This window comes from Pyxicephalus adspersus, chromosome 3 (assembly GCF_032062135.1).
Source record: "Pyxicephalus adspersus chromosome 3, UCB_Pads_2.0, whole genome shotgun sequence".
Taxonomy (NCBI): Eukaryota; Metazoa; Chordata; class Amphibia; order Anura; family Pyxicephalidae; genus Pyxicephalus; species Pyxicephalus adspersus.
Window position 1 is genome coordinate 64,283,263 of NC_092860.1, and position 26,663 is coordinate 64,309,925.

Below are 26,663 nucleotides of genomic sequence, written 5' to 3' on the forward strand. Positions count from 1 at the left end.
GTACAGTCTAGTCTTACATAAACCAAACCCCATGTAAATAAACCCTAATGAAGAAAACCTGGTTGCTTATGGAGCAAGAAACCTATTTTCCTATTAAAATAGGAGTGGAATCAAAAGGAACATAATCTTGCACCATGCACCAGAACTACCACTAAGAAAAACATCATCTTTAATAAGCATTTCAGTTTAAGAACTGGAAAGAACTCGGAAAAGGGTACATAAATGAATAAAAGTAAATAAGAACTACAGGTACTAAAGGTACTGAGTAAATGAATTAAAAAAACAACAACATGTAGGTTAACATGTCAGGTATGAATGGCAGCAAACATGCTAGAAAATAAGTGAAATGTATGTGATGAAGAAACCTGAGAAGTAATTCACACATAGAAGTCCCAAAAATACAGGTGAAAGTACGGTTCAAAAGGAAAATTTGAAATACAAAGTTAAAAAAAATAAAACCTGGGAGTGCACATCAAAAATAGATTTAAAATATCCTATATAAACATTGATTTAAAAGGGCAACAGCCCTATCCAGTGTGACCCATCGTTTTGCAGAAATATAAAACTGCAGCTGTTAACAGGTTTAAAAGGCAACACAAGTGGCAAGAACAGGTGATCGAAAAGGTTGTTCACATCTTAATGACACATCTTCAATGTCATTTCTTTCTGTGTTAGAGGGGAGAAAAAAAAAGAAAAAGAAAAAGTTTTAACTAGGAATAGTCAAGAACAATTGAATCCATGATCTTAAACAACTATGAATAGATCATATACATATGAATATATAATATACAATTGAAACCCATGTACGAATAAAAAGCTTTGCTGCCTCAAAATGCTAGTCTCAGGAGATTTCGGTTCGACTTAAGGAGACAAAGCCCTGCCTCTACCCAAGATGGCCACCTCCACTAAAAGACAAACTGCCAAACAAGGTTGATCTTATCAGAGATCTTGTTGATGGATCCTTTCCTAGGTTTACTTGTGCTGCAATACTAGTTACTACAGTGGCAGTAAAGACTGAAGGGGAAACCTGCAGCCTTCTGGGCTACTTGTACACATGACCAAGATCATCATACATTTGCAGGAAGGCAAATCACCTAATCTCGCACCTGCACAGTGCATGTTTGGGTGACTTTAGTAAGAACCTGAAAGAAAAGATGGCCGCACTCACTGTCAAACACCAGAAAGAACAGAGAAACTTTAAGAAACACTTTAAGGACAAGGACGCTACAGTACATATGTTTGTTTTCTTTTGTGTAGGTATACTTTTAATCTGCTAGGAGTAAAAATTTGTCAATTTGACAAATATGGGTCTTATCTGTAGTGTTATTTTGTCCTAAATGGCTTCCTAGAGTTGCAAGTGTTGTAAATACACAGGGTAAAAAAAAAAAAAAAAAAAAAAAAATCTAGTCCGATTTTTCCTAAATTTTTTTGTTGCATTTTCCTTACTGTATTTTCTAATAATTCATTCTTATATATATTTATATATATATATATATATATANTATATATATCTGAAATAAATATAAACATATCCACCAATTTGGCAAGGTTATGGGATTACTTGCATTAATGTGAAAGTAAATGTTCTCATACCCATGGCAAGTGGGAGAGCCCCAAGTCTCAGTAGTACAGTTAGACATGCAGTTCTGGGCCTATACAGATTTAGGTCAACAGAGATCATAGTAAACTCAAATTAGATTTCCCACTATGTACATGCTAACACGATGCTAAAGAATTGCCTGGATGTGGCTACTGGTGTAACTCATACTTAAAGTAGACAAAGTTGATATTCTGATTATTAGAACAGCTGCAGTGGTTTCTGGACAGCTTTAGCAGATCATCGATTTTAAACAGCATTTTATTTATGCAAAATAGAAAAAAAAAAACATTTAAATTTTGTACTCACCAATGGCTCCAATTCCTTGGTATCAATCAGATTAAATTCTTTTACAAAATAATAAAAATGTTTGTAGCATGTATTTACATGAGCCTCTGCACCCATTTGGATAATTCTGTCAAAGTGATGAATATAGACATGAACAAAGACCCGAAAAAGCCTTGACAGAATTTTTTTCACAATCTGCAAAAAATTTTTTGGAAAGGGAGTACCTGTCAAAAGAATAAAATAAAAATGTAAATGTAATGTAAACATGTTTCCACACTGTATACAGAACCACTCAAATAAAAAAAAACAGGCTATAATACATTTCACATAAATGGATATATCTCCAAGAGGTACATATTTAAATCTATATAAAAACTTTTCTGAGGAAAACCAAAAACAACACAGAACAAATATTTTAGTAAATCCTTGAGATTAACATTGTCAAACACTAATTTGCACATACATTTCTCTATTGCAGTCAGGGAACTAGTGTGTATAGAGAGATTTTTATTTCCCAAGCAAATCTGAAATACGGCATTTTTAGTCAACGTTTGCCTTTTATGGCCAGCAAGAGTAGTGGAACTATTTACAAGTGTATCTCCACCCACTTACAACAAACTTTCAAGTTCAGTCAAGCTCCAAATTGCTCACATTAGTGGAGGAAATCCAAAACAGTGTCCCGTCAAAGCCTAAACTAGCCAGATATAAATTAGCCAAACTAGCATGTTCTCCTGCACATAGATGCTGCCAAGTTTTGATTGAATTGTTTAGGTCCAAAGTCCTAGTGTGTTTTTTGCACATCTGGAGAAGATGTAGCTTTGCTGTTGGTGATAGTTTTTATTAACATCTTATCTTGACTGTCAAGATGTAGATCTTTAACACAGTAAGAAATATTTTGGAGTCTTCAAATCCAAATATATTTTTCAATGGTAGTGATTCCAATGGAATGTTAGAAAACTTCAAATCTGACATTCCTTCAAACTGGAGCCTCTAATGTCTCTCTCAACACAAGCAATATGCAATGTGGAGTCTTTTTTTTTTTTATAACCTTTAGAGAAATATTTGTTGGTTCGCTATTTTGGCAGCAACTTCATTGCAAGTTGTGTACAGGTAGTCCCTGGGTTACATACGAGATAGGGACAGTAGATTTGTTCTTAAGTTGAATGTGTATGTAAGTTGGAACATGTACATTGTTTTATTAAATGCAATTAGGACAGATCTTTGTCTCAACATATTATTAGGGAGCGTGGGGTCAGTTACTGTATAAAATCTTCACTGTGAGATAGTCATAAAGCAAAAAACAAAAAAAAAAAAAAACTTTATGGAGCCCAGACATCCATTAACTTCTGGAGCAAGCTTTGCTTTGATATGCAAAAAGAAACAACTGCAGAGTTCGTCATGGTCATTAAAGAGTTACAAGAGATTGCAGAACAGCAAACGACTTTCTGCAAGTCATGTGAACTGCCCCTCTCCCCCATCAAGCCTCTGTCCTGCACAGGAGCTAGCAGGGAAGCCCCGTTCATATCTAGGAGTTGTCCGTATGTCGGATGTCCTAACTCAGGGACTACCTGTATATTAACATGAAGATTAACTACAAAACCTAAAGGATCCAAAGCAATTCCCTTTTAAAAGAACGTATCTTCTGGTAAAGGCTTTTTCGTATCCGATGAATCCACAGCCACAACCCAGTGCTACAAAAAAAAAAAGTTTTTCCCAAAAAGTTGAACCCTCGTTGGAAATTCTGTACCTTTGTCTTTATCAAACTAGTGCAATGTGACCTACTTATTACTTAGTCAAACCTTTGCTTTCAAGGAAATCCCCTACCGATAGGCACTCCCACTACAATTGATGTTCAAGTACAAAAGGAAGTCCTTTTCCTTTACAAGAATTTCAGATGCCCCCCCCAATATACTATCATATTGGGGATACCTCTTCCACATATTGCCTTAAATTAATTTTGGAAGAAAACTTTCAGGCAGGTTCCCTGTTAGGTAGAACACTAGGCAGGGCTTTTCCCTCTCTCCTGTTTGCTCTGGCAACACATCAACCATCAGAATACGCAGCTGTCTTGATATCATAGGCATACCATGTGGAATGGCGAAACACAATTTTGCCTTATTTGGGGACAAAATTCTAATGTACCTCACCCCTGATATCCAACGCCAATTTATTTAGGATACTGAACAAGTTCACGGAGCAGTCGGGATTACAGGTCAACCACCCCAAATCGATGCACGTGAACATTAACCTCGACCATGCTCTGGTGTCCTAGCTGAAACTGGCTAACGCACAACCCTACTCAGCTGTTCAACTATGGCCCCCTATTCAAGCAGATTTAGCCAGTTGGTCTTCCTCCCCCCGGTCCTGGTTGGGCAGAGTCGAGGTGATAAAAATGAAGGTGCTTCCTAGAGTGCTTTATTTGTTCCACACACTCCCTATCCCCTTACTGCACAGGTATCTAGACCTACTTCAAAAATATGTCATGGAGTTAATTTGGGGCCATAGGGCGAGTCACATAAATCGTATCTAAATGCTTAACCCCCCCCCCCTCCCCCACATTACTATCCAGACAGCGTGGCCTGACACAGGAGTTGCAATCTCAAACCTTATGTGGATCCCCACCCTGAGTAAAGACCCAGAATTACTTGCCCCTCACTATTCTAGGACTGGGATAGACAAACACCGCCCCGAGTTGTGCTCTGCACACTGGCTGCTTGCTCAGCTTTGGGAGAACCTTGAGTTCCCCCCTAGGATGGTCCGTTTAAATGGTGGCTAAATAAAGGCTACTTAAGGTGGGAGACTGACCCTTGGCAGATCAATTTTGAGCTTAGACCACCTGATAAAATCCAAGGAACTGCCCCCTCTTGAGTTTTTCTGCGATGCTCAACTCTGTCCTTTAGTGTGTCCCAAATTGGCTTTAGAACTTCCACCATATACTAAGACTCCCTTTGAAAACTCCGGCAAGACCTTAAATAACTCCATAGGCTAGATATCTATTCTATATTCAGGGCCATCGCCCTCTTCCTCCAAGCTGAACATCTTGGGAAACAGACATGCAGACCTCTTGGGAGCTGGAGGTGTGGGCTGAACTAGCACAAACCATATCCAAGATATCCCACAATAAAAGTGTAATAGAAATGAACTATGAAGTCATGCCACAACGATACCTACCAAGATTACTCAGTTCTTCCCGGCTCCTCCAGCCTCTGTTTTAGAGTATGCGGAGGGGTGGGCAACATGGGCACATCTGGTGGTCATGCCCAGTAAAGCAGGAATACTGGAAGAAAGTCTTCCAGCTAATTTCAAAGATACTACTACCTAAATTGTTAAATAGTTGTGTAATGATATGCCATCAGCGGCAAGAACCTCTCTGGAAAAGCCTAAAAAACTCCAAATATCTTGCATGCTGGGATATCAACAAAACTGAGCTGGATAATGGTGAACAACAAGCACACCTGCACTCTCAAGGACACTCCTCACACTTTTGAGCTAACATGGAAGCCATGGATTGATTACTCTCCCTGACATAAGCTGCGTACACACCTGCAATTTTTCTCGTTGGAAAGGATCTTTCACGATCCTTTCCAACGAGAAAAGACTGCACGATGCATGAACGATGCTGTACATACAGCACCGTTCATGCTCTATGGAGAGGGGAGGGGGAGAGCGACGGAGCGGCACCCTGCTGCGCGCTCTCCCCTTCCCTTTCATTAGGATCGGTCGTCGTCCATCGTCCATGGATCCGCCAGGACGGTCGTCGGACGACGACCGACTGTACACACGGCAGATTTTCGCCCGATAATTGGCCGATACCGATTATCGGGCGAGAAAAATTTGCCGTGTGTACGCAGCTATAGACTCTCATTCCCCCAACACCCCCCCCCCCCACACACACACTTTCATCCATTGTTATCCCCTTCCCCCTCTCTTTTATGCTACCACTGGTTTCTTTGTTCATTTTTTTTCCTGGGTACTTTGCATTTTAAAGTTTTATATCGCCTGTGACCTGTTCAACTGATTATGTTGTAAGTTTTTTTTATGCAACAAGTGTAATTAACCCGTTCCCCCTTCCCCATTTTATTCTTCATTAAAAACGTATTGAATTAAAACTAGTAAGTTTGAGAGTCCCCTGTCCTCCCTGAAAATTTCAAGTCGTTAATAAATGCCCTAAGGGAAAAAAGAAATCTCTAACAAGGATGTTGGCCAGAACTACAAAGGAAAAAGGATTTGTGGGTGTTTGTTTCAGATGATTGCAAAAAAAGCAGTGTGGCCAGGCATTGGAGAAAACAAACAGACAGAATTCCTGATTCCTCTACATAGAATCTATTTAGAAATTTGTGTCCAGTAATAAGAGACTTCATTTACAAAGATACTGATAAGACGGCATGAGTCCCGAGATTAGTATTAAAAAGGGGTTTAGCTGTAGAACAAAAGCTCACTTTGATGATTGCTTTAACTAAATGATGCTTCCTTTTATAGTGGTTTGTGGTTGGGAAACTCTGATTTAAGGGGCAGTTTGTGCAATTTTTCTTAAGAAGCAAATTAACTTCGAAACTTGACCTTCTTCCAACCTGCTTTAGCAGCCCACTATTTTAAGCTAGAAGTGCAATTCAGTTAACTAGTTTTATATAAAATGTCTATTAAAAAATAAATTAGGTGTATTAACACACTGTAACCAATGCAGGTTCGATTCTTTATACTCAATCAAAATGCTAATTAATATAGTTCAAAGCAATTCTCAATTAGTAAAGATAAGAATAATTTAAAACAAAATAAGATAGAGTGATGCTAAATACCTGACCTGCAAAATGAGGTTCTGATTCTATACTTAATATGTAGGATTTTATTAAATTTTTATAGCAAACATGAAAATCAACCCGTCTATGGCCAGCCCAGGGGGAAATGCAACAACTTACCAACATTTGTAGGGAACAGTCCTTCATTGTTTATTTGAACTTCTATCCAATCCATCAAAAGATTCATGTACTCTGGTGCAGACAATGCAGTAGGTTTTCGATATCGGTTTTCATCTTGCCACCTATATTCATATTTTGGACCACCAGACATAACAGGACATACCTGCTCAGTACAGCTGTCACTAATTGTACCATAAATAAGATTGATACGGTTGAAAAAATCCACAACATGAACTGCCACCCAGTCATTTAGGTCTTCTCCATGTGGTAACTGAACAGCCAACTTCAAATCTAGACCTGCATTGAGGGATGCTTGGGCTTTCTTATGCAACTCAAATCGCTGTGTACCTGGCTCAAACTTCCGCTTTGGACGGAATGTTCTGTCTTTGTTAAATACCTGTTTGAGGGGATTTGACATGGCAGTGAAGGACTAACCCCTTTTTGTTGCGTCAGCTTTCCAACAGACAGTTCACAATGACCGAGTACTTATAGCTTCCAAACTGAAAAAAAAAAAAAAATATAGTGGCTGTTAGCCTAACCAACTGTGTGTGTGTATATATGTGTATATATATATATATATATATATATATATATATATATATATAATAAGCATATTACTCCTACATTGCACAATATTACTTGATTTGGTAATTAGGGCCTCGAGTAAGAGGGAGTAAGACACCTGGATGAATGGCTACCATGGCTACCAACAAAAGATAAGTAAAACAGCACATAGGAGTGGATCCTTGTGCCGTTTAATCCTCTATCAGTTTGAGATTTACTTTGAGGGGGTATATAGCAACTATAGCATATAGCAACTATTTTTCAGAATAAGATAATTATCCAAATGTGTGAGCTTCATGTTTAGACAGTCGAAGCCTGGGTGCTTGCATCAACAAGGGTCTAGCCACCACTAACTTAGTACAACTTTACCAAAGCATGACTTATAGGAATCTTGCAAATCCACAATACAGTTTTAATTGCACAGAAATTCAAAGCAATACATGATAATTACATAAACAAATATTTTGAGTACCACCTCCTCCAAGGTTTTATTAGACCTAAGACTTGGGAAGGGAGAGAATACCTAAAACAAATAAATGCAATTATGTTAAAAATAAAAAAAGTAAATACACTTCAGTGTTCTCCCCAGAAATATTTTTTCAGCCAGGTGGGGGGAAGCTGTAGCCAGGTGGTCAAACAGTGGGCAGGTCAAGACATAAAAAATGTAGTGCTCCCAGTTCCAGGTATCCCGTTATTGTGTCCATTTTGTACCTCCCCCTATACGTGTTACAACTTTATTAAGCCTGCCCCCTCCATATGTCCCAGTTTCCTATCTTTTTTGTATTATGCCCCAACTGTCTAGTGCCCATGTATTTTGACCCAACTTCCTAGTGTTCCATGTTTTGTTAAGAGTGTATGTTACAACAAAACAGAACAAGAAAAGCAGGGTTATCTTTAGCGAGTGGATGTATTAAAAAAAACTTGCAAAAAGTGGTAAGGCCAGACAATACATTTCCCCAACTCTTAGTGGCTGTTGTCCATGATCCCTTAGTGGAGTGGACAGGTAAAGTTGTCTTGTTTTGCCTACAAAGCTTCTTCGGGGGATGTGGAGATGGAGAAATATGACTGTCGCTAACTAAATATTACTAAGAAAATGTCATATTACAAAAAATATGTAAGCTGTACAAGAAATCATTTCATGTGTTAGTGTAATATAAATGTGTTTAGTATATGCCCTCCAACATTCAATTTAACCCACAAGGGAAGGTCTAAAGCTAAAAGAAAATTGAGATATATTGCAATGCTATAATACTAATTTTTTTTTACATACAGTATACAAAGATAAGGTTTGATGAGGGTAGAAGGGTTTGTTTATGCGGTTTCTTTTGTACACTTTTTGAATACACCTACTTGCCAAAAAAAACTGCTTTTCTTTTTTTTTCTGTTTTGTTGTAACATATTTTTTTCTGCCCTCTTGGCAGGAATGGCAGAAACCATCCTTTACTTAATCAGCATTGTTAAGAGTGTAATCAATTGTAGTATTGTAATCAATGTAGTGTAACAAGTTAGGCTTGGGCTAGGTACACACGTGCAATTGTTCTCATTCGATAATCAGCTCAGGGTCGATATGGGACGAGAATCTTGCGTGTGTACAGCGCTTGTCGTACATCGTCTGAACGACCGCTTGGCGGATCCACGGATGATCGTAAAAGAAGTGAAGGGAGAGAGAGCGCAGTGAGGTGCCACTTCGTCGTTCTCCCCCTCCCCTCTCTATAGAGCAGAATGGTGCTGTATGTACAGCACTCGTTCATGCATCATGCAGTCGTTAGTCATACGAATATTGCATGTGTGTACATAGCCTTAGTTCACATTAGCAGTAAAAACTGGAATTTATTCATACAATTATTAGCCTTAGTTCACATTAGCAGTAAAAACTGGCATTTAGTCATACAATTATTGCACGTGTGTACATAGCCTTAGTTCACATTAGCAGTAAAAACTGGCATTTACCACTACTAAGTGACTACTGGGCATCTAGGATAGGTAACAGGTGGTAGCTGACAGGCTTTTTTTTTAGGGTCTAACAGTTTTTCAAGCAGCAGTGCTTCCTGACCTGAGGAAGCAGTAGACGGAACCTTACTGCCAGTGTGAATTCAGTCTAACTTCAGCTGTTACCAATAGAGCTATATCAAATAAATTGGAAAATCACAAGTGCCCAGCAGAAAGGCTTTGGGAAGAACTGTGCACTCCATGGAAATTGTTGGCTTTCTCAACGTATTTCAAACAGACAAACATTAGATCGACTTAATATTACTAGCGTAGCATAACATGAGTTAAGGAAAACATTGGACTGTTGAAAGGCAAATCTTTTGACATATCTGTACGGGGGACATGGTCTGCCGCTCTGGCTGGTCCGCACCCTTCTACTGACCCCGCTCGGGGGAGCACCGGCCAGAGCTAAGGGCCACCAAAATTTTCACCGTTGGTATAAAACACAAGCAACAAAACTAAAACGGAATAATACCCTTTGTTAACTGAACACAAGAGCAGGTTCTGACCAGCTAGCTTGATTTACCTGTTCCAGTCCATCTTTTAGCATGCCCTACAGTTTTTTGTTTATGGGAAGGGCATTTTGTTTTTTTTAGCAGCACTGCAGATCTAGCTATAATCTAACATTGCCTGAAATGGCAGAGATATGAAGAGTATATTCTGCTAATGGCTGTCAGTCACAGCACTATTTGCAGGAAAATCTTCCCTTTGCATTACTTACAGAAGTTTTGGAAACCGCGATATCATTCCTAAACTGATAAGGGTCAACCACTTCTCTCAGTTTATGGACTTTGGGTTACTGAGACAGGAGTACTGAGGCAGTTGTAATTTAAAAAGTGTGTACTTAAAAAAGCATTTCTACATGAAATTAGAAAACTGCTAATGTTACCCAACAGTGCAGCAGCTCTGTTACGGTCCATTTTTTGAAGGTGTATTCAAACATTATGCTTACCTAAAGCGGATATGGATATGATGTAGGTGTGCTTAAGAAAACCTCTTTAAACAAAAAATTCCTACTATTAAATGTATTATGGGTAGAATAAAACATAACAGTTATACCAATATAGTGTTCTTTGTATACATTTCAAGGTATTCCAATTATAAAATATTTGGGTCACCTTTGTTGGTGCTACTTCTCTACCATTGTTTTGCCTAGTCATGAGATGCTCCCAGCTCATATTTACATTTGTAGTTGTTTTTTTGCTAAATGTCTACCTCCTAGATTGTAAGCTCTTCTAAACAGGGTCCTCTCATCTCCTGTGTCACTGTCAACACCTATTTAATGTACAGCACTGCATATTATGTTGCCACTTTATAAATACTGTTTGATAATAATTCAGTTGTGATTTGTTGGGCTACCTGAACTTAATACACATTAATGTGTGGCAGAAAAAAATACACTACTACTTTTTGGATCTTGGTATGAAAGGATATTTATTCTCACTTCCTTTGGCAGACTACAAGTACCAAAATCCAACACTTCTGCCCCTGCTTAAAGAGGACCTTCCACCTATTAAAAGCTACAACCCGCTATGCCAAGCAGTGTTCCTGTAGAGGAGGTCAGTTTGAGGAACATCATCATTGGCTTTTTGGCTATTTGTAAGCTTTGCATTGCAATCCCTCCACTGACCAGAAGTGGATATAGTAGAAGGGATTCCCTGAAAACCTGAAAGATTTTTTTAACCTCCCTGGCGGTCTAGTTATGTCAGTATTTTTATGCCAAAACCAGTAGATTGTTTTGAATGGAAATTTATTTTACATTGTAGGCCTGTATTTCTTAGGCATAACTCACCGAAATATATATATATATTATTTACTTTGTATTGAATTTATAGTAATTTTGTATTTAATTCAATACAAAAAAAAAATAATTTGAATTTCCTGCTGCACTCTCTCGCATGCACCAACGTCTCCGGGAACTTCTGGGGAACGTCAGTGCACTCGCTGGGGGAAGATCGGAGGAAGTGGACACGGCCTGAGGATGCAATTCTACGGGCAGGACGCCAATGGGATCAGGTGTTTTTTGTTTTTTAATGTTTTTAGCTATCCTGTGGCTGGGGGTTACCGCTCAGGGGGTTAAGGGTCACCTCATGTTAAAAATGGTTGAGAGGCTCCTGTAGATAATAAACACATATGCTGGTCCACTGGTCCTTGTAAACCAGCTTTGCCTTGCTTGAAGAGAAATTCCCAGCAATTATTTTTTCCATAGTCCCATCTTGGAGTTAGAAACCTTCCTGATATTCACAGCTGGACATATAAAGCATTGCATGTTGTAGTCTGTGCTGAAGCCTCCTGAGATGCAGGACATTGATTTCTCAGGAGGTTTTAGACAGCTAATGTCATCTTAATCTAGGTGAGGAATATGGAAGAAGGAGGGAAGGAGTCATATATGAGCGAAAAGACAAAATTTGGTATAGGTTAATAATACAGGTATAGGTCAGAGGACTATCAGGTCAGTGTGATGCTGACTAGAGCATCAATCCTAATATGTATTCCAGAATAAAGTCTACTAATTTAGGATGCAACACCTTCTTGGTGCAGGCCAAAGAACAGTGGGCAGACATAGCAGTCTCAATGAGTTGGTGACGCTATATGGGGAGGACAGATATTATGATCAGCAAAACACAAAAGTAATTTAGGAGTAAAATGAACAGGGAGCCAGTGGCTGCAACAACCACGTTTAGCATTTACAGACTAATACAACTACAACAGAAAAAAGTACTAAACTAAAATGTATGTCTTCAATAACAGCTTATTTAGATTTTTGCCTACTGCATTAAAGATTGCATCCTCAATGTTAACATGTGAGAGCTCAGTGCAAATGAATTAGCTGGTAACACACCAAAACTTCCAAGAAAATAGACACATGTAATCTTTTCCAAAATAGAACATGGAAGTTTTACTATTGTGGTGCGCTAAATGAGGACATTGAAAATACATGGTAAAGCAGTATGGCAACACAACGCACTTCAGAAGATAAATGTGTTTCAGCCCTTGGGGAACTAATGTCATAGTAAATAATTTACAGTACTCTCAACTGTGCAGTATTAATAACTCAAACTTCACCCACAGCTGTCAAACTAAGTCACAACACACTTCCTGCAACTAGCCTTTGCAATACACACATATTCGAGGCTCTTTGGCCTAGAAATCTACAGTTCCGTATTACAGGGTAAACAACACATTTTTACAAGTAAAGCATCCCTTTCCCCCTCCTCATTACCCCTAGCTGCAGAGATAGCTTTTTCCACATTCAGTCAAACCGTTTAGTCGCAAAGTAAGCTCCTCTGTTCCAAAAGAAACCGACTGTGTTCTATACCAAACCTTCTCACCCAAGCATCTCTCTGTGAAGTTTTGAGGTGTGACTTGAAACTGCTTCCGCCCGAGCTTCCTTTTTTTTCTTTTTTATTCTAATTGAACTCATGAGTCCTACACCTCCCCTCCAGCTCCGCCTCCCGCCTGTACTGTCATCGGATGATTTAAAATGGCAGCAGGAAGCAACGCTATTGATGGGTGCTTGAGCTTCTAGAAGTCTAATACAAGCAGCGGTATACATACGTTTAGAGCTACATGACTACAGTAGATATGAAATCTTGGACTGTTGAATTAAACTGTAAAGCGCCACCCACAATGGGAATTAAGGATAATGTATTTGTATCTATTTTGTTCCCCTGTTTATCCAGCCAAATTTTGTTTCGGTTTGTACAGAGGAGGGTAAAAACCGGTCAGGTTTTTTTTTTCTTTGCTGTCTGCATCATGCTAAAGAGATTTCATTTTCTGTCCTAAAGTTGGAGGAAATGAAAGGAAATCTCTCCAAAGTGAACACAATTTTTAGCGCATAGAGAGGTCACTGAACCAGATGTTACTCTAGAGGATTTTATCTCAACTACTTCTGTGATGACAACTCAAAATGTTGGATTGTCACCAGGCCAAGAAAGAAGTGTGATAATCCCCAGCATAGATACTGGGAGCAAAATAAACTCTGCTTTTGTCTGCTTGTCCTTTGTCAGTACTTGGGCACCATAGCACAAATGATTGGATCCTCATGCTCCTTCTCCTCCCCACGTGTGCCCCATTGTACAGAGACTGAAAGAGGCTTATAACAAGTCAAATTTCAGCACTTACTCCACTTCATTTAAACAATTTACCTTCTGCACACATAAATTAACATACCTTTTATATCTCCCGGGAGTTTGGCTTTATGTTAACCCCATTGAACTGATTTATTGAATTCATATTTTTGGCAATCAACTGACTTCATATTTAAATATAAGACAACAAGAATAGAAGTATGCAGATGTTTTTCAAACAGGATTCGAGTAAAGTTGAGTAAGTGGTAGTGGTTAATAATGAGTAATAAAGTGTGCTGAGGACCGCAGCTGTGGAAACTGTTTTAGATTAAACGTTGCCACATTCCACCTAAAGATAGCTATACTCCCAATTAAATGAGCTCAGATTTGTTCTAGATTTCCTATCTCATAAACTGCCTAAACCTTTCCTAATCCATGCAAGATGATGAACAGACCTCAGAGTTTCTGAATAAGAAAAAAACTGAAAAGGTGACCCTAATAGCCAAAAGCCTGTAGTTCTGATACTAATATGGCTGTAAAGATGTGTGTATTGCTTGGTCCAATGTAGAGCATTGATTGGTAAACAAGAAACTCCAAGAATATATAAAATTTTGGTCTCCACATCTATGGGTGCTTCTGTGACATCCTTGATCACTGCAATCAAGGAGGCCCCAAAAAGTAGATTTTCTAAAAAAAAAACAAAAACAGAAGTGTCACAAGAGAACTTTTTTCAGTGGTACAGGTATAGAGTCATTGTGGGCAATTACCGGTAACTATCTTTAGGAAGGCATCACATATGTATTTAGGTATTAGGACCATTTGATTCCCTGTATCAGTCATTTTCTTATAAAAAACCTCCTGCCCACTAATCCAACCTGGGACACAAAGGTATGGGTACAAATTAACTTGAGAGCAGAACCAGCTGTTAAAAGTAAAAGCTTGAACAATGTTTGTTTTGTTTTTTACTTTTTTGGGGGTTGGTGCCTAAAGGATGCAAAATCAGCCCCTGAAATAACCTTAATTTAAACCTTTTTAAGATCCTGTAGATGGGCCGACCATTTGCTTCTTTAGCCATTCTTTAAAGATTGGGTAAATTGCATAAAAGCATTTGCCAGCAAAAAACACAGTATCATGTGTTCTACTCTCTAGTGAGGAATTATCGAACTTCTGAGTTTAAAAAAAAAAACGTTGGTGAACACATATCTGTGAAAGTACAGCGTGTGCCATTTTCAAATGTGTTTAATCCTGCTATGAGGGTCTGCAGAGTAGCTTTGATCATACTGTCAATAACTTTCCGATGACTAAATCTATCCGCTGACAAGATATCAAGTCTACATGTAGTGGCTGAGACAATTTGATACCTGTCTCTCTGAATTAGCCTTATTAGATAAAATATATATACAAATAAAAAATTATGCAAATTATCAATATCTATTATTAATTAATAATAATCTGCAAATTGTTGACCAGAACAACAACCAGTTGATCGAAAGATGTATCGACTTTAATACAAATCACACAGAACACAAAAATGTAGGGGCATACTTGGATTTTCTGAAAACAAATGCAACATTACTTTGCTCCATAAGGAAAATGTTTTTCAGCAAGAAATAAGGGTGCTGTGACAGTATGTGTTTCAGAACATAGTACTTGTTTCAAAAGATCAGAGGGGCCATATCATCTACTGACAGATTGTTATAGCAGCTAAAAATTCCAAGGACTGGGACAGGTACTTGATTTTTGCAAATTTAACCAATAAACTTAAATGGAACAATTTAAAAAAGAGTTACTGCAGATGACTGGCAAGTCTACACAAGGTAGGAGACTTTATGCTCTTGCCTACAAGAGTGCTGAGTCAACAAGTCACTGCTGTGCAAAATGTTTCAGGTTAAATGTTGTTTCACCTATAATATATCTATACTCCTGAATAAATGCACTCAACTTGTTCCACGTTTGGCAGATTTCTCACCTTGCATTAAGTTATCTTGGATGATGAAAGGATTTTTGGTCATATCTTTTTTGGCCAAGGCTCCTGGGGTTTTCTCTACTATCACCACTGCTCAGCAAGGCTTTGGCTTATGGTATAGGTGCTGGAATGGAAAGAAGTATGTTAAGCTGTCCTCAGACTGAAGTAACTTCATCAGCCTTTACTGGCATTCATTGGGCGTCACACTGTTCTGGGACTTGCCTCTAGTGTTAAAACTACCTAGTGGCACCCTTTTAAAACCAATGAAAGTCTGTAGTCTGTGGAATATAATGATTTCTTGGATTTTCAAGCTTTCTTTGTAGCAGTTACCTCAAAGAGAAGGGTATCAGAAATCATGGCATTGGGGCTTTAAGTGCCCTTCTTTATTGTTAACCCAGCGGGTGTGTTTCTTAAACTTGCTGTTGGAGTCAAGTCCTACCACATAATAATATGATTGGTCCCACCAGATACAGGTACATGTCTTGGATGATGCTACAGGACCACATTAAAGTTATGAAAATTTTTAACCCAAGGGAAATGAGAAAAAAAGCAGCTATTTCTAAAGGTCTTTGCTGAAAAAAGGTAGCCAACTGTGGCAAATAAAGTTGCGTGAATTAGATGCTTGCAAAAATATGAGTGCACATTAGTACATTGGCTTGGCAACAGTTGTGGTTTTCGGATGAAGATGTTTAGCTTTGTACTTGAAAAAGTCACTTCTAAAGCAAGGTTTCCTCCCTGTGATTAGCTGTGATTTGCACACATTTTTTTTCTGGGGGTTAGTGGAGTGAGGAGAGCAGAAGGTGTTTGGGGCTCTGGGACTTCAAAAACTATTCTTCAGCGCATGTAATTTATACATTTTACAACCATTAAATGGCTAACTAGTTCATCTTGTAAGCAGACATCTAAGAGGAGTCAGTCCAAGATACTGCAGGACGTGGCTTTATTTCCATGGGATCATTTTTAAAGCTATGGAGTCTTGTGGCTGTTATTCCTGGTTTGATTCCCTAGATTAATTCCCATGTTACACCTAAATGTTTGTACATGATCACAAATTAAAATTTAGAAAAAAAATTTAAAAATACCACATGGCTTGAGCTGATGAGATATGATTCTCAGAGTATGAGATTATTAAGATATTAATTAAATTAAATTTATATTGGGTTGTTACCAATGTGTAATTTTAATTTGTAATTGGTGTTGGTTCTTGCCTTTGCTCAACATGAATTGTGTGAGCCCCCTCTATGTTGCTTATAATGATCAAGATAAGTGGATAGGAGAGAAAGAAAGAGGTTTGAGGCCCCAATTATTGGTGCAAAAAAATTGAATTGTGTATTTTTCTATTCAAAATTGGTACATTTTTATTGTAATAATAATATTAATAATTATACAATATTGGTTTTATATCATATGTCCTGTGTCCTGTTACAGTAAGAGGGTTTGGCTATTTCTCCTAGACATAAACCTTTCTGTATCAACGATGGTTAGTTGCATATAATAAGAACGGTTAAGGTCACGTAATTCCCGACGCGTTTTGCCAACTTAGCTTCCTCAGGGGTGTTAATTATCACAATTATCTAAATAAATAAGCATACATAACAAGAAAAGTAAATAAGGAAATCGGTTCTTTACAACGGTAATAATATAAGTACATGTATAACCAAGGTGTATGTGTGCAATGTAGATAATCTTTGAACATTTTCCAATAGTACATATGAAGACAAAGTATATGATCCGTTTCATATTATCATAAAATACATAAATTATGGTTGGTTTTTTTGGTCACAGTGGTTTATATTTATAGAGTAATACTGTAGCTAGGTATAAAGTGTGTATAATATATAAATATATATATATATGTTTTATATAAAGTTAACACTTTATATACTGTATTGTGGAGGAGTTGATGTGGAAATGAATCCAGTAGATATGGAAATGTTATGGAGATAAATCTGGTAGTGTGGAAGTAAGTCCAGGGGAAAGTGTAGAAGGCTGGTGTCCCCAGAGATTCGGCTGTGTATACCTTGTAGTGTAAGTATTAGGTTATTAATAACTTGGGAGGGGTAAGAACATGGAAGTTCGGAAAATAACATGGTATACACTTACCATTTGTAGTATATGGGCAGAGTATAAGAATATTAACGTAGAGGGTCACTCAGTTCTATGAACCAATTTTCATCTATAAAGTAAGTTTGTAGGTAAAAATAAGTCGTAGCATACCGGTAAATTAATGTAGGGTGATTATGGTATAAACTCCAATTGCAAGTCTTACCTAAACTTGCCAAGGTAAAGACATCTTGTTCTCAGAACTATATTATTATTGATTCTAGATCATGAGAAGGGTACCTACAGGTAGAATGGTACCATAAGAATACAATGAGGGTCATAGGTGCAATTATGTAATAGTAAATACTGGGAAGGTTTAGTTACCTTAGTAGTTATCCTTGGGTAGAGAGGATATGTGTAGGAATACCTAAAGGTAGAGATCAAAGAAAGGGATGTGAATCCTGCTGAAAGTAAAGGCATAGCTGATGGTGGAACCAAATAAAACTGGAGGTGTGTAATTTACCTTGGGTGGAGGAAGGCATGAAGTATGTAGTCCAATGGTGATGACCAGCAGTGTAAAGGGAGAGAGAGAAGGAAGCCTGCCATAAATGTTTGTTTGGGGCGGGGTTGTATGGAGTGCGGATAGCATGCAGACTCCATACAGAGCAGGGACATGGAGATATCCAGATGATGCTCAGGCTCTGTATGGAGCAGGAGCAGGAGCAGGAGCAAAGGGAGAGGAGTGGGCGTGGCCTGTGCAGCTGCCCCTGAAATCAAGAAAGAAAAATATAGTTCCTATTTAATGTACAGTGCTGCATAATATGTTGAATTCAATTTTGTATGCTACTGTTACAGAAGTAACTTTTTGTCAGGTAAATCATTGCAGGACAGGATATGAGGCTAAATTTCTCTAATGTAGCCCAGGATAGCACTAGAAAACTAACAGGGATTGCAGCCCTTTCCAGCTCTATCCTACACCTTCAAATTTCAGATTTTAAATAGAAGGGGCAAAAAGTAAATATGGTGTGCACAAATGAGAAAAGTTTGTGTGCTTTTATTGGTTACATTGGAAATCTTTGGATATGTAACAAGAAGGAAATTAATAATAAATAATATTGGGGTTCAGTGCAGTTCAAACATCATTTTAATATTTTACAGGCTAGAGACTATAAATTGAATGCGTGCATTACAGATGGTTTATCTACGGACAAATTAAAACATTGACACTTATTACTGCTTTGACAGTCAATGCTGCATAATGAAGAGTAATCGTGAGAAGTTTGTTATTAGCACCAATCAGAGAGCCCTGACCTTGGACATGTGATCCAAGATGGAACCTGGAAGACTAACAGGAACTAAACCAAGAGGCTGCAGTTTTGGAGATCTACGCCGCTACTTGACTCGCCAATCAACAGGCCAGACCATTTACATCTTGCGTAGTCAAGGTCACAAGTTCCACCCATACACTATTTTATGCCTGAGCTTGTCCTGTCACCATAGCGCTTAGGGCCACACCGCCCCATGCGGCGCTGCTACCAGGTTTTATTTGTTGACTGCTATTGGGAACTTCCAAGTATAACCGCCTCCTGCCGCCCACAATAGCCTTCCCCTATCCAAGATGGCGGCAGGTGGGAATAGTGGCCTTTCGTTCCCCGGTGTAGTGAGCAACAGCGCCCCTAGCAATCGCGGTGGGACGGCGTCCTCGTCGTATAACTACAGCGGAGGGGCAGCGATTTCCTCCCCGGGGAACCAAACTGCATCTGCAGCGTCTTCGACCGGGACCTCGCCTCCAGCGGGTCCGCCTCCGCCGCTGCCTGCGGCTGCTGGCCTCCTGCACCGAGAGCCCGTGTATAATTGGCAAGCCACTAAGACCACTGTACGGGAACGTTTCACTTTTCTGTTCAACAACGAAGTGCTAAGTGACGTGCATTTTCTAGTCGGGAAAGGACTCGGCAGTCAGCGGATCCCCGCTCATAGGTATATAATTGGGCACTAAAGTGGTAACCGTTCGCTGTGTTGTATGCACTACGTTGCTGCTGCGTGATGTATCGCCCATCTTTTAATCTGAATTCACACTCCGATAGATTGCAATGTCATTCTAGCACAATGGAAGTCCATGGTGACAGGGTCGTGCAAACTATAGATAAGGAAATTGTAGAGCTTTCTGTTTGCTGCATGTCAGAATTCCAGCTGTGTAAGGTGACACTCGAGGCAAGTTAGGTGTGGGTCATCTCTGAAGTAATGTTATATGGATGCAGGTCATACATGAGGCACTTCACTATATGGCAGAGGTGTTTTTAAAGCTACATCTTTTAATGACTCTTGCAATTGCTAAACTTTCCCTTTCATGCTGATGCTTCAATTCAGGGTAATAATGTATATATTGATACAATGCATGGTAATGCACAGGTGCACAGTGCACCTCAGTACCATTCATTCTAAATAGTAAAATAGTCACTGGATGAATTACACTGTAGTATTTTGCCAACATACATGGAACAAATTCCCAATTTGAGCAGTTTATGCAATTATTTAATCATATCTGCTAAAAAAATTGACATGACATGATTATTATTGATGAAGAACTTTGATTGGTCAGCTTAAAATTTCTTAAGATCCTATATGTATCTGTTGGATTTTTAAGACCTTTACTGTACCTTGTTTTTCACCTGTTGCTTTGTGCGTAGTAATATTTTGGCTGTGGCGATGAAGACAGAATAGGAGCACAGAGCCTTTTGGGATACATAGTTACATAGTAGGTTAAGTTGAAAAAAGACATAAGTCTGTCACGTTCAACCACTAGGAAAATAAACATATCCCAGATATAAAACCCTATAAGACATAGTTGGTCCAGAGGAAGGCAAAAAAAAAAAAAAAACTGGTACAATTTGCTTCAACAGGGGAAAAAATTTTCTTCCTGATTACATGAGGCAATGTGATGTTCCCTGAAACAACAGTCTCTGATTATCTTTACTTTAAATACTAATACCTGGTTATATTCTGTGCTTCTAGAAAGGCATCCAGCTTTTTCTTAAAGCAATCCATAGTAGTTGCTGAAACTACTTCCTGAGGGAGCCGATTCCACATTTTCACAGACCTTACAGTGATGAATCCCTTCCTTATCCGGAGCCTAAACTTCTTTTCCTCTGTAATGTCCTTTGTAATGATCTCTAGGTGAATAATGGGGAAGAGAGTTCTCAATATGGACCATTTAAATATTTATGGAGGATGATCATTTCCCCCCTAAAAGTCCCTTCTCAAGTGAGAATAGATTCAGTTCCGCTAATCTCTACTAATAGCTTAGCTCTTCCATTCCTTTTATTAGTTTAGTTACCCTTCTCTGCACTCTTTCCAATTCCACGATGTTCTTTTTGTAAATTGGTGCCCAAAACTGAACTGCATATTCTGGATGTGGTCTCCTCTTTTAATACAAGAAAGTACTTTACTAGCTTTAGATATTGCATTGCATGCTGTTAGGTCTATGATCTACCATAAACCCCAGATCCTTTTCCATTTCTGACTCCCCCAAATGAATTCCCCCTAGACAGTATGAAGCATGCATGTTGTTATCCACATGCATAACTTGACATTTATCTTTAATAAATGTCATTTGCCGCTTGATCAAATCTGTACATCAATCAGTACATCCAGGTTTGCTTGTAGATTACAGACATCCTGTATGAATTTAGTACTTACATAGTTTGGTGTCATCTGCAAACAGAAATGGTATTTTTAATCCCAAACTCTATATCATTTATAAAGATGTCAAACAGTAAAGGTCCTAATTCTGATCCCTGGGGTACACCACTAATAACCTTAGACCATTCAGAGTATGAATCATTAAATACAACTCTCTGGATGCGGTCTTTAAGCCAGTTATCTATCCATTTACAGATTGACTTTTCTAAACCTTTTGACCCTAACTTTCAAATTAACCGTCTGTGGGATACGGTGTCAAATGCTTTAGCAAAATCCAAGTCAACTGCTATTCCACTGTCTACCCTTTTACTTGCTTCATCATAAAAATAGAGTACTTTTGTTTGACAAATTCTGTCTTTCTTGAAGCCATGCCGACTATCACTTTCAATAATATTTTCCAGCAGAAACTCCTCTATGTTGTTCTTTATCAAACTCTCTAGGACCTTTCCAACTATGAACTTTAAACTAACTGGACTGTAGTTACCTGGTAATGACTTTGCTCCCTTTTTGAAGATAGGAACCATATTGGCCTTGCGGCAACGCATACCATGCCAGTGACTAAAGAGTCCCAAAAAATTAGAAATAATGGATTTGAAATAACCAAGCTCAGCTCTATGAGGACACGTGGATGTAATCCATCAGGTCCTGTTGCTTTGTCAACTTTAATTTTTCCAACTGTTTCTCAATCGTATTAATTTTGAGCCATTGTACTCATTTAAGGCAGTGCCATTGCTATTCTGAATTTGGACTTGAGCTCTGCCATTTTCCTTTGTGTACACAGAGCTAAAAAAGGTGTTTAGTAAATCTGCCTTTTGTTTGCCCCCTGTTACCAACCCAGAGACATCCTTTAGGGGCCTACATGCTCAGATCTGATCTTTTTGCTATTATATTTAAAACATTTTGGGGGGTTTGGCTTACTTTCCTTTGCAATCTGTCTTTCATTTTGAAGTTTTGCACATTTTATCTCCTTTTTACATCTTCTGTTATATTCTTTATAGTTTTCAAACGATGAAGGTGATCCTTCATTTTTATATTTTTGGAATTTCCTTTTCTTGTTCCTTATGGCTTTTTTAACATCAGCTGTGAGATACATTCATCATGGATCCCAGGAGGCTTCTAACTGCTCCTTCTGCCCATGCCTGATCTCACGCATGGGCAGAAGGCACTTTTTCTTCAGTCAGAAAAATGTCGATTTCACGCATGCGCAGAGATTGGCACACTTTTTTTTTCTTTTTTGCATATATGTCACTCAATCTCTGTGCAGTGTGAAATCTCGTGATGTTGAAAGAAGACAGAAGAAGGGCAAAGAAGATGGCGGCACAGAGGAGGTTACCTCTGTCTGGAGGGGTCGATGGATCCCTGATTGTAGGTGATTGAGTTTTGTTTTTTCACTTATATCAGGCGATCTCATGCATGCACAGTAAGATCAAGCCACCTCCCCTATTACAGTGGCTATGTCACCCGATCTTGCACCTGCGCAGTGAGAGATCAGGTGACGTAGCAAGAAGACTAAAGATGGCGCAAAGAAGAATTCTAGGACGGCGCAGGATCAAATCGCGGAAGGTCCTTCGCCATCAAGGGGTTTGGGGGTTTAAAGGTAAGTGTGAGTTTTTTATTTATTTATTTTTCCACTTTAGTTCTGCTCTAAATTTCAAGGAAGTGTTCCTCGCAGCCCTGTCAATTGTCAGACTCCAGAGATGAAAAGAAAAAATTATGCACAAAAATATAAAATGCATAACGCCAAATCAGAATCTACCTATCCTATAAGATTTGTCTCTGTAGAGATTTCCCATAGTTCCATGTCCTAATTGGAAGTGAAGACAAATTCCTCAAATATACATACACATACAGGAGTCCCTACCCTAATTGGACTATAAAAAAAATAAAAGTTTGATGGGGTTGTGCTTTAACAAATGATTATTAAAGGGAAAATTTTCTGTTAGAAATTTGGGGGCTAAACATCCTTCTCAGAAAATGCTAGCTGCCATGGTCACTTGCTAAAATGCTAGCCCAGAGAAAGTATGCAGATAAGAACTTCTGACTCTACATACTTGCCCACTATCACCTCACCCTAACATGCATAATATAAACAATACATAAAATAATAAAACAACCAGACACATGAATGTGGAAAAGTTTTGGCCACGGCCCTTAATTTGGGTTTTAAATAAAATTTACCTTGAAATTTATAACTCATAAACCTTAAACATTGTATAACCAACATTTGTAGACATTGAAGACTTAGGTTTCATAAATAAATAAATCTACCATAAATAAATAGACCTAAATCATGTAAACCACGGCCACTCATAAAGTAGGCAACATTACATAATAGGCCTAAAAACCATTAAAAACCAAACAGAAGGCCATGTTAAATAGTATAAAACAGTGTTCGCCAAACTTTTGGTGGTCCGCGGCTCTGGCCAGTGCGCCCCCGAGCAGGGTCAGGAGAAGGACCTGCCAGACCTGTAGACCATGTTACCCGTACAGAACACAGGCTCAATGAAGTGGGTGCCATTTTCAGATCTGCGTTGGGAGAGTGAGTGGGGATATGTCATCATGATCTCACTATGGGGGTAGTTCCCCTTAAAGTGACACCTGGCTCCCCGCACATGCGCCGTCCAGAGCCAGCAATTTTAGTGGTCCGCGGGGCCAAAAATGTTGGCGACCTCTGGTGTAAAACACTGTCCACCCACAATACCTCCAATAAAGATAAACTGCGGGAAACAAGCTGGCAGCTTGGGATTGTAAGTGGAAAACTGCCACAGGTCCAAACATCTCTGTGTAAAGGCTAGCAGATGTCTTAATTGGATGTTGACTTTTTCAGCCAAAGTGTTTTGAACTTTGCCAAAGAACTTTGTTCAACACAGTCGTCTCTCCACTCAGCTTCTTCCCAGCCAGTCTACCCTGAAAGAAAAAAGTACCACTCTAAAAAACAAATGGGGTGAGATGGGGATAAGACAATCCCATGTGGCTGCTCTTTTATTTTTTCGGCCCTTGCATTTAAATATGCATACTTATTCTGGGTAGATGACTTAGACAGGGGTGCCCACACTTTTTTGGCTTGCGAGCTACTTTTAAAATTACCAAGTCAAAATGATCTACCATCAATAAAAATGCTAAATATATTTTTTTATATACAGTTGGGTCCATAAATATTTAGAGACAACATTTTTTGAATTTTGATTCTACATTACCACAATTAATTTTAAATGAAACAACTCAGATGCAGTTAAACTGCAGACTTTCACTTTTAATTCAGTGGGTTGAACAAAAAGTTTGCTTAAAAATGTGAGGAATTAAAGCCTTTTTTTTTACACAACCACTTCATATCAGGAGCTCAAAAGTAATTGGACGATTGACTCAAAGGCTATTTAATGAGCTGGCGTGGGCAATTCCTTCGTTATGTCATTATCAATTAAACAGATAAAAGGCCTTGAGTTGACTTGAGAGGCAGGGGGGTTGCTTGTATGTGGAAAGTTTTTCTGTGAACAGACAAAATGTGGTCAAAGGAGTTCCCCATGCAGGTAAAACAAGCCATCCTTAAGCTGCAAAAACAGAAAAAACCCATCAGAGAAGTGGCAAAATCTACAGTTTGGTACATCATGAGAAAGAAACAAAGCACTGGTGAACTCAGCAACGCCAAAAGACTTGAACATCCACGGAAGACAACTGGTGGAAGATTGCAGAATCATTTCCATGGTGAAGAGAAACCCCTTCACAACAGCCAACCAAGTGATCAGCACTCTCCAGGAAGTAGGTGTATTGATATACAAGTCTACCATAAAGAGAAGACTGCATGAAAGTATATACAGAGGATGCACTGCAAGGTGCAAGCCACTTATATGTCTCAAGAATAGAAAGGCTAGATTGGACTTTGCTCAAAAACATCTAAAAAAGCCAGCACAGTTCTGGAAAAACATTCTATGGACAAGATCAACCTTTACCAGAATGATGGCAAGAAAAAATTATGGAGAAGGCGTGGAACAGCTCATGATCCAAAGCATACCACATCATTTGTAAAACATGGCGGAGGCGGTGTGATGGCTTGGGCGTGCATGGCTGCCAGTGGCACTGGGACACTAGTGTTTATCCATGATGTTGACACAGGACAGGAGCAGCCGAATGAATTCTGAGGTGTTCAGAGACATACTATCTGCTCAAATCCAGCTAAATGCAGTCAAACTGATTGGGAGGCGTTTCATAATACTAAAGCAACCCAGGAGTTTATTAAAGCAAAGCAGTAGAAAATTCTTGAATGGCCAAGTCGGTCACCTAATCTGAATCCAATTCAGTATGCATTTCACTTGTTGAAGACTAAACTTTGGACAGAAAGGTCCACAAACAAACAGCAACTGAAAGCCGCAGTAAAGGCCTGGCAGAGCATTAAAAAGGAGGAAACCCAGCATCTGGGGATGTCCATGAATTCAGCACTACAGGCTGTCATTGCCAGCAAAGGGTTTTCAACCAAGAATTAGTTCCTCAAATTTTTATGCAGTATTTTTTGTTTAACCCACTGAATTAAAGCTGAAAGTCTGCAGTTCAACTGCATCTTCTGAGTTGTTTCATTTAAAGTTAATTGCCGTAATGTACAGAACCAAAATTAGAAAAAAAGTTCTCTGTCCAAATATTTATGGACTTAACTGTATGTGTACCGAGTACTGAAGCTAATGAGACATTGAATGGCAGAACATTGCACAGACATTGCACTACAAGACTATAGTGACAGGAAAGCTACAGTTCACATGTCATAGGAGAATGATGTGCTGCACATGAAAAGCAGGGCTCCGCGATCCACTCACATTCTTTGCGATCGACCAGTAGATCTTGATCGATGTTTTGGCCACCCCTGTCTTGTTTAGAAGTTTTTTTTTTTTTTATAAAGAAAAGCAAGTTGGCTACCTATTCTTCCGCCTAAATGTTAAGAGGGTACGAATACAATTGTCCTTTAAAATGAAAGCCAGGCAATGCTCATTAAAAAAAAGTTCTTCCTGCCCCACGGAGAGGTGCCATCTTTTTCATTTTTAAGTGGAAGAGCTATAATGTTGACATAAGACTGCGGATGACTTGCTGTACTGGAGAAATGAGTGCCTGATTTCTGCCATTTGGCCATTGATTATTGCACAATGAAGGCTTTACAGGTGGATTCCAGTATGCTTTATTTGCTAATATGCTACAGTAAATTGAACCTTGTGCTTTGTAACCAACATGAACATGACAATGCAACTCTTTTTTTTAAACTTCTTTTCACTATATTTTTTTCATTAAATTTATATTTTTTTGCTCTACTAACAGGAGTTCAAACAATTTTTTTTATAGTTGTATAATAAATTACATTTAATTGGCCAAAGCATTGTGTATAATCAGTAATGGCCTTTTATGTTACATTTTTTTTGCATATCGGTTGTTTGACTTGCATGCATGCACTTAGTTGTGGTTCTACTAGTTTTCTAAGATACTAGTTTTTAAATCGGTGGTCGCCAATCTTTTGGACCTCGCGATCCACGGAATCCAGACCGTGCATGCGCGAG

At 38.7% G+C, this 26,663-nt stretch overlaps 2 protein-coding genes across 5 annotated transcripts in view; one reads left to right on the plus strand and one right to left on the minus strand.

Moving 5' to 3' along the window:
• Positions 1 to 146: 146 nt before the first annotated feature.
• MOB3A (MOB kinase activator 3A) lies at positions 147 to 12,806 on the minus strand. 3 transcript variants are annotated; one of them, XM_072404952.1, is made up of 4 exons: positions 12,687 to 12,806; positions 6,802 to 7,301; positions 1,907 to 2,109; positions 147 to 666 (listed from the first exon to the last, which is right to left on the minus strand). In XM_072404952.1, exons 2-4 carry the CDS (start codon positions 7,217 to 7,219, stop codon positions 637 to 639), a joined length of 651 nt encoding a protein of 216 aa, XP_072261053.1. In that variant the 5' UTR covers positions 7,220 to 7,301; positions 12,687 to 12,806; the 3' UTR covers positions 147 to 636. The 3 variants fall into 3 exon arrangements, with proteins under 3 accessions (XP_072261053.1, XP_072261054.1, XP_072261052.1); XM_072404953.1 differs by having other exon boundaries at positions 147 to 662; positions 12,578 to 12,733; XM_072404951.1 differs by having other exon boundaries at positions 12,578 to 12,732.
• A 5,967-nt stretch (positions 12,807 to 18,773) lies between these two features.
• Positions 18,774 to 26,663, plus strand: part of BTBD2 (BTB domain containing 2) — a 48,856-nt gene continuing 40,966 nt past the window's right edge. The window contains exon 1 of one of the 2 annotated variants that reach the window (XM_072404955.1): positions 18,774 to 18,878. Coding sequence is in view for 1 of the 2 variants with exons in the window: in XM_072404954.1 (XP_072261055.1) it covers positions 19,052 to 19,410 (359 nt within the window). In the remaining variant the exon portion in view is untranslated. Of the gene's footprint in view, positions 18,879 to 18,901; positions 19,411 to 26,663 lie in introns of those variants that run through there. The other variant, XM_072404954.1, reaches the window with a different exon arrangement.

Coding starts and splice junctions, on each gene's coding strand:
- MOB3A (XM_072404952.1), bottom strand. CDS start 7,219: ATGTCAAATCCCCTCAAACAGGTATTTAACAAAGACAGAACATTCCGT. Junction 2,110..6,801: donor ACTGTTCCCTACAAATGTTG/GTAAGTTGTTGC, acceptor TTCTTTTGACAG/GTACTCCCTTTCCAAAAAAT. Junction 667..1,906: donor CCAAGGAATTGGAGCCATTG/GTGAGTACAAAA, acceptor CCTCTAACACAG/AAAGAAATGACATTGAAGAT.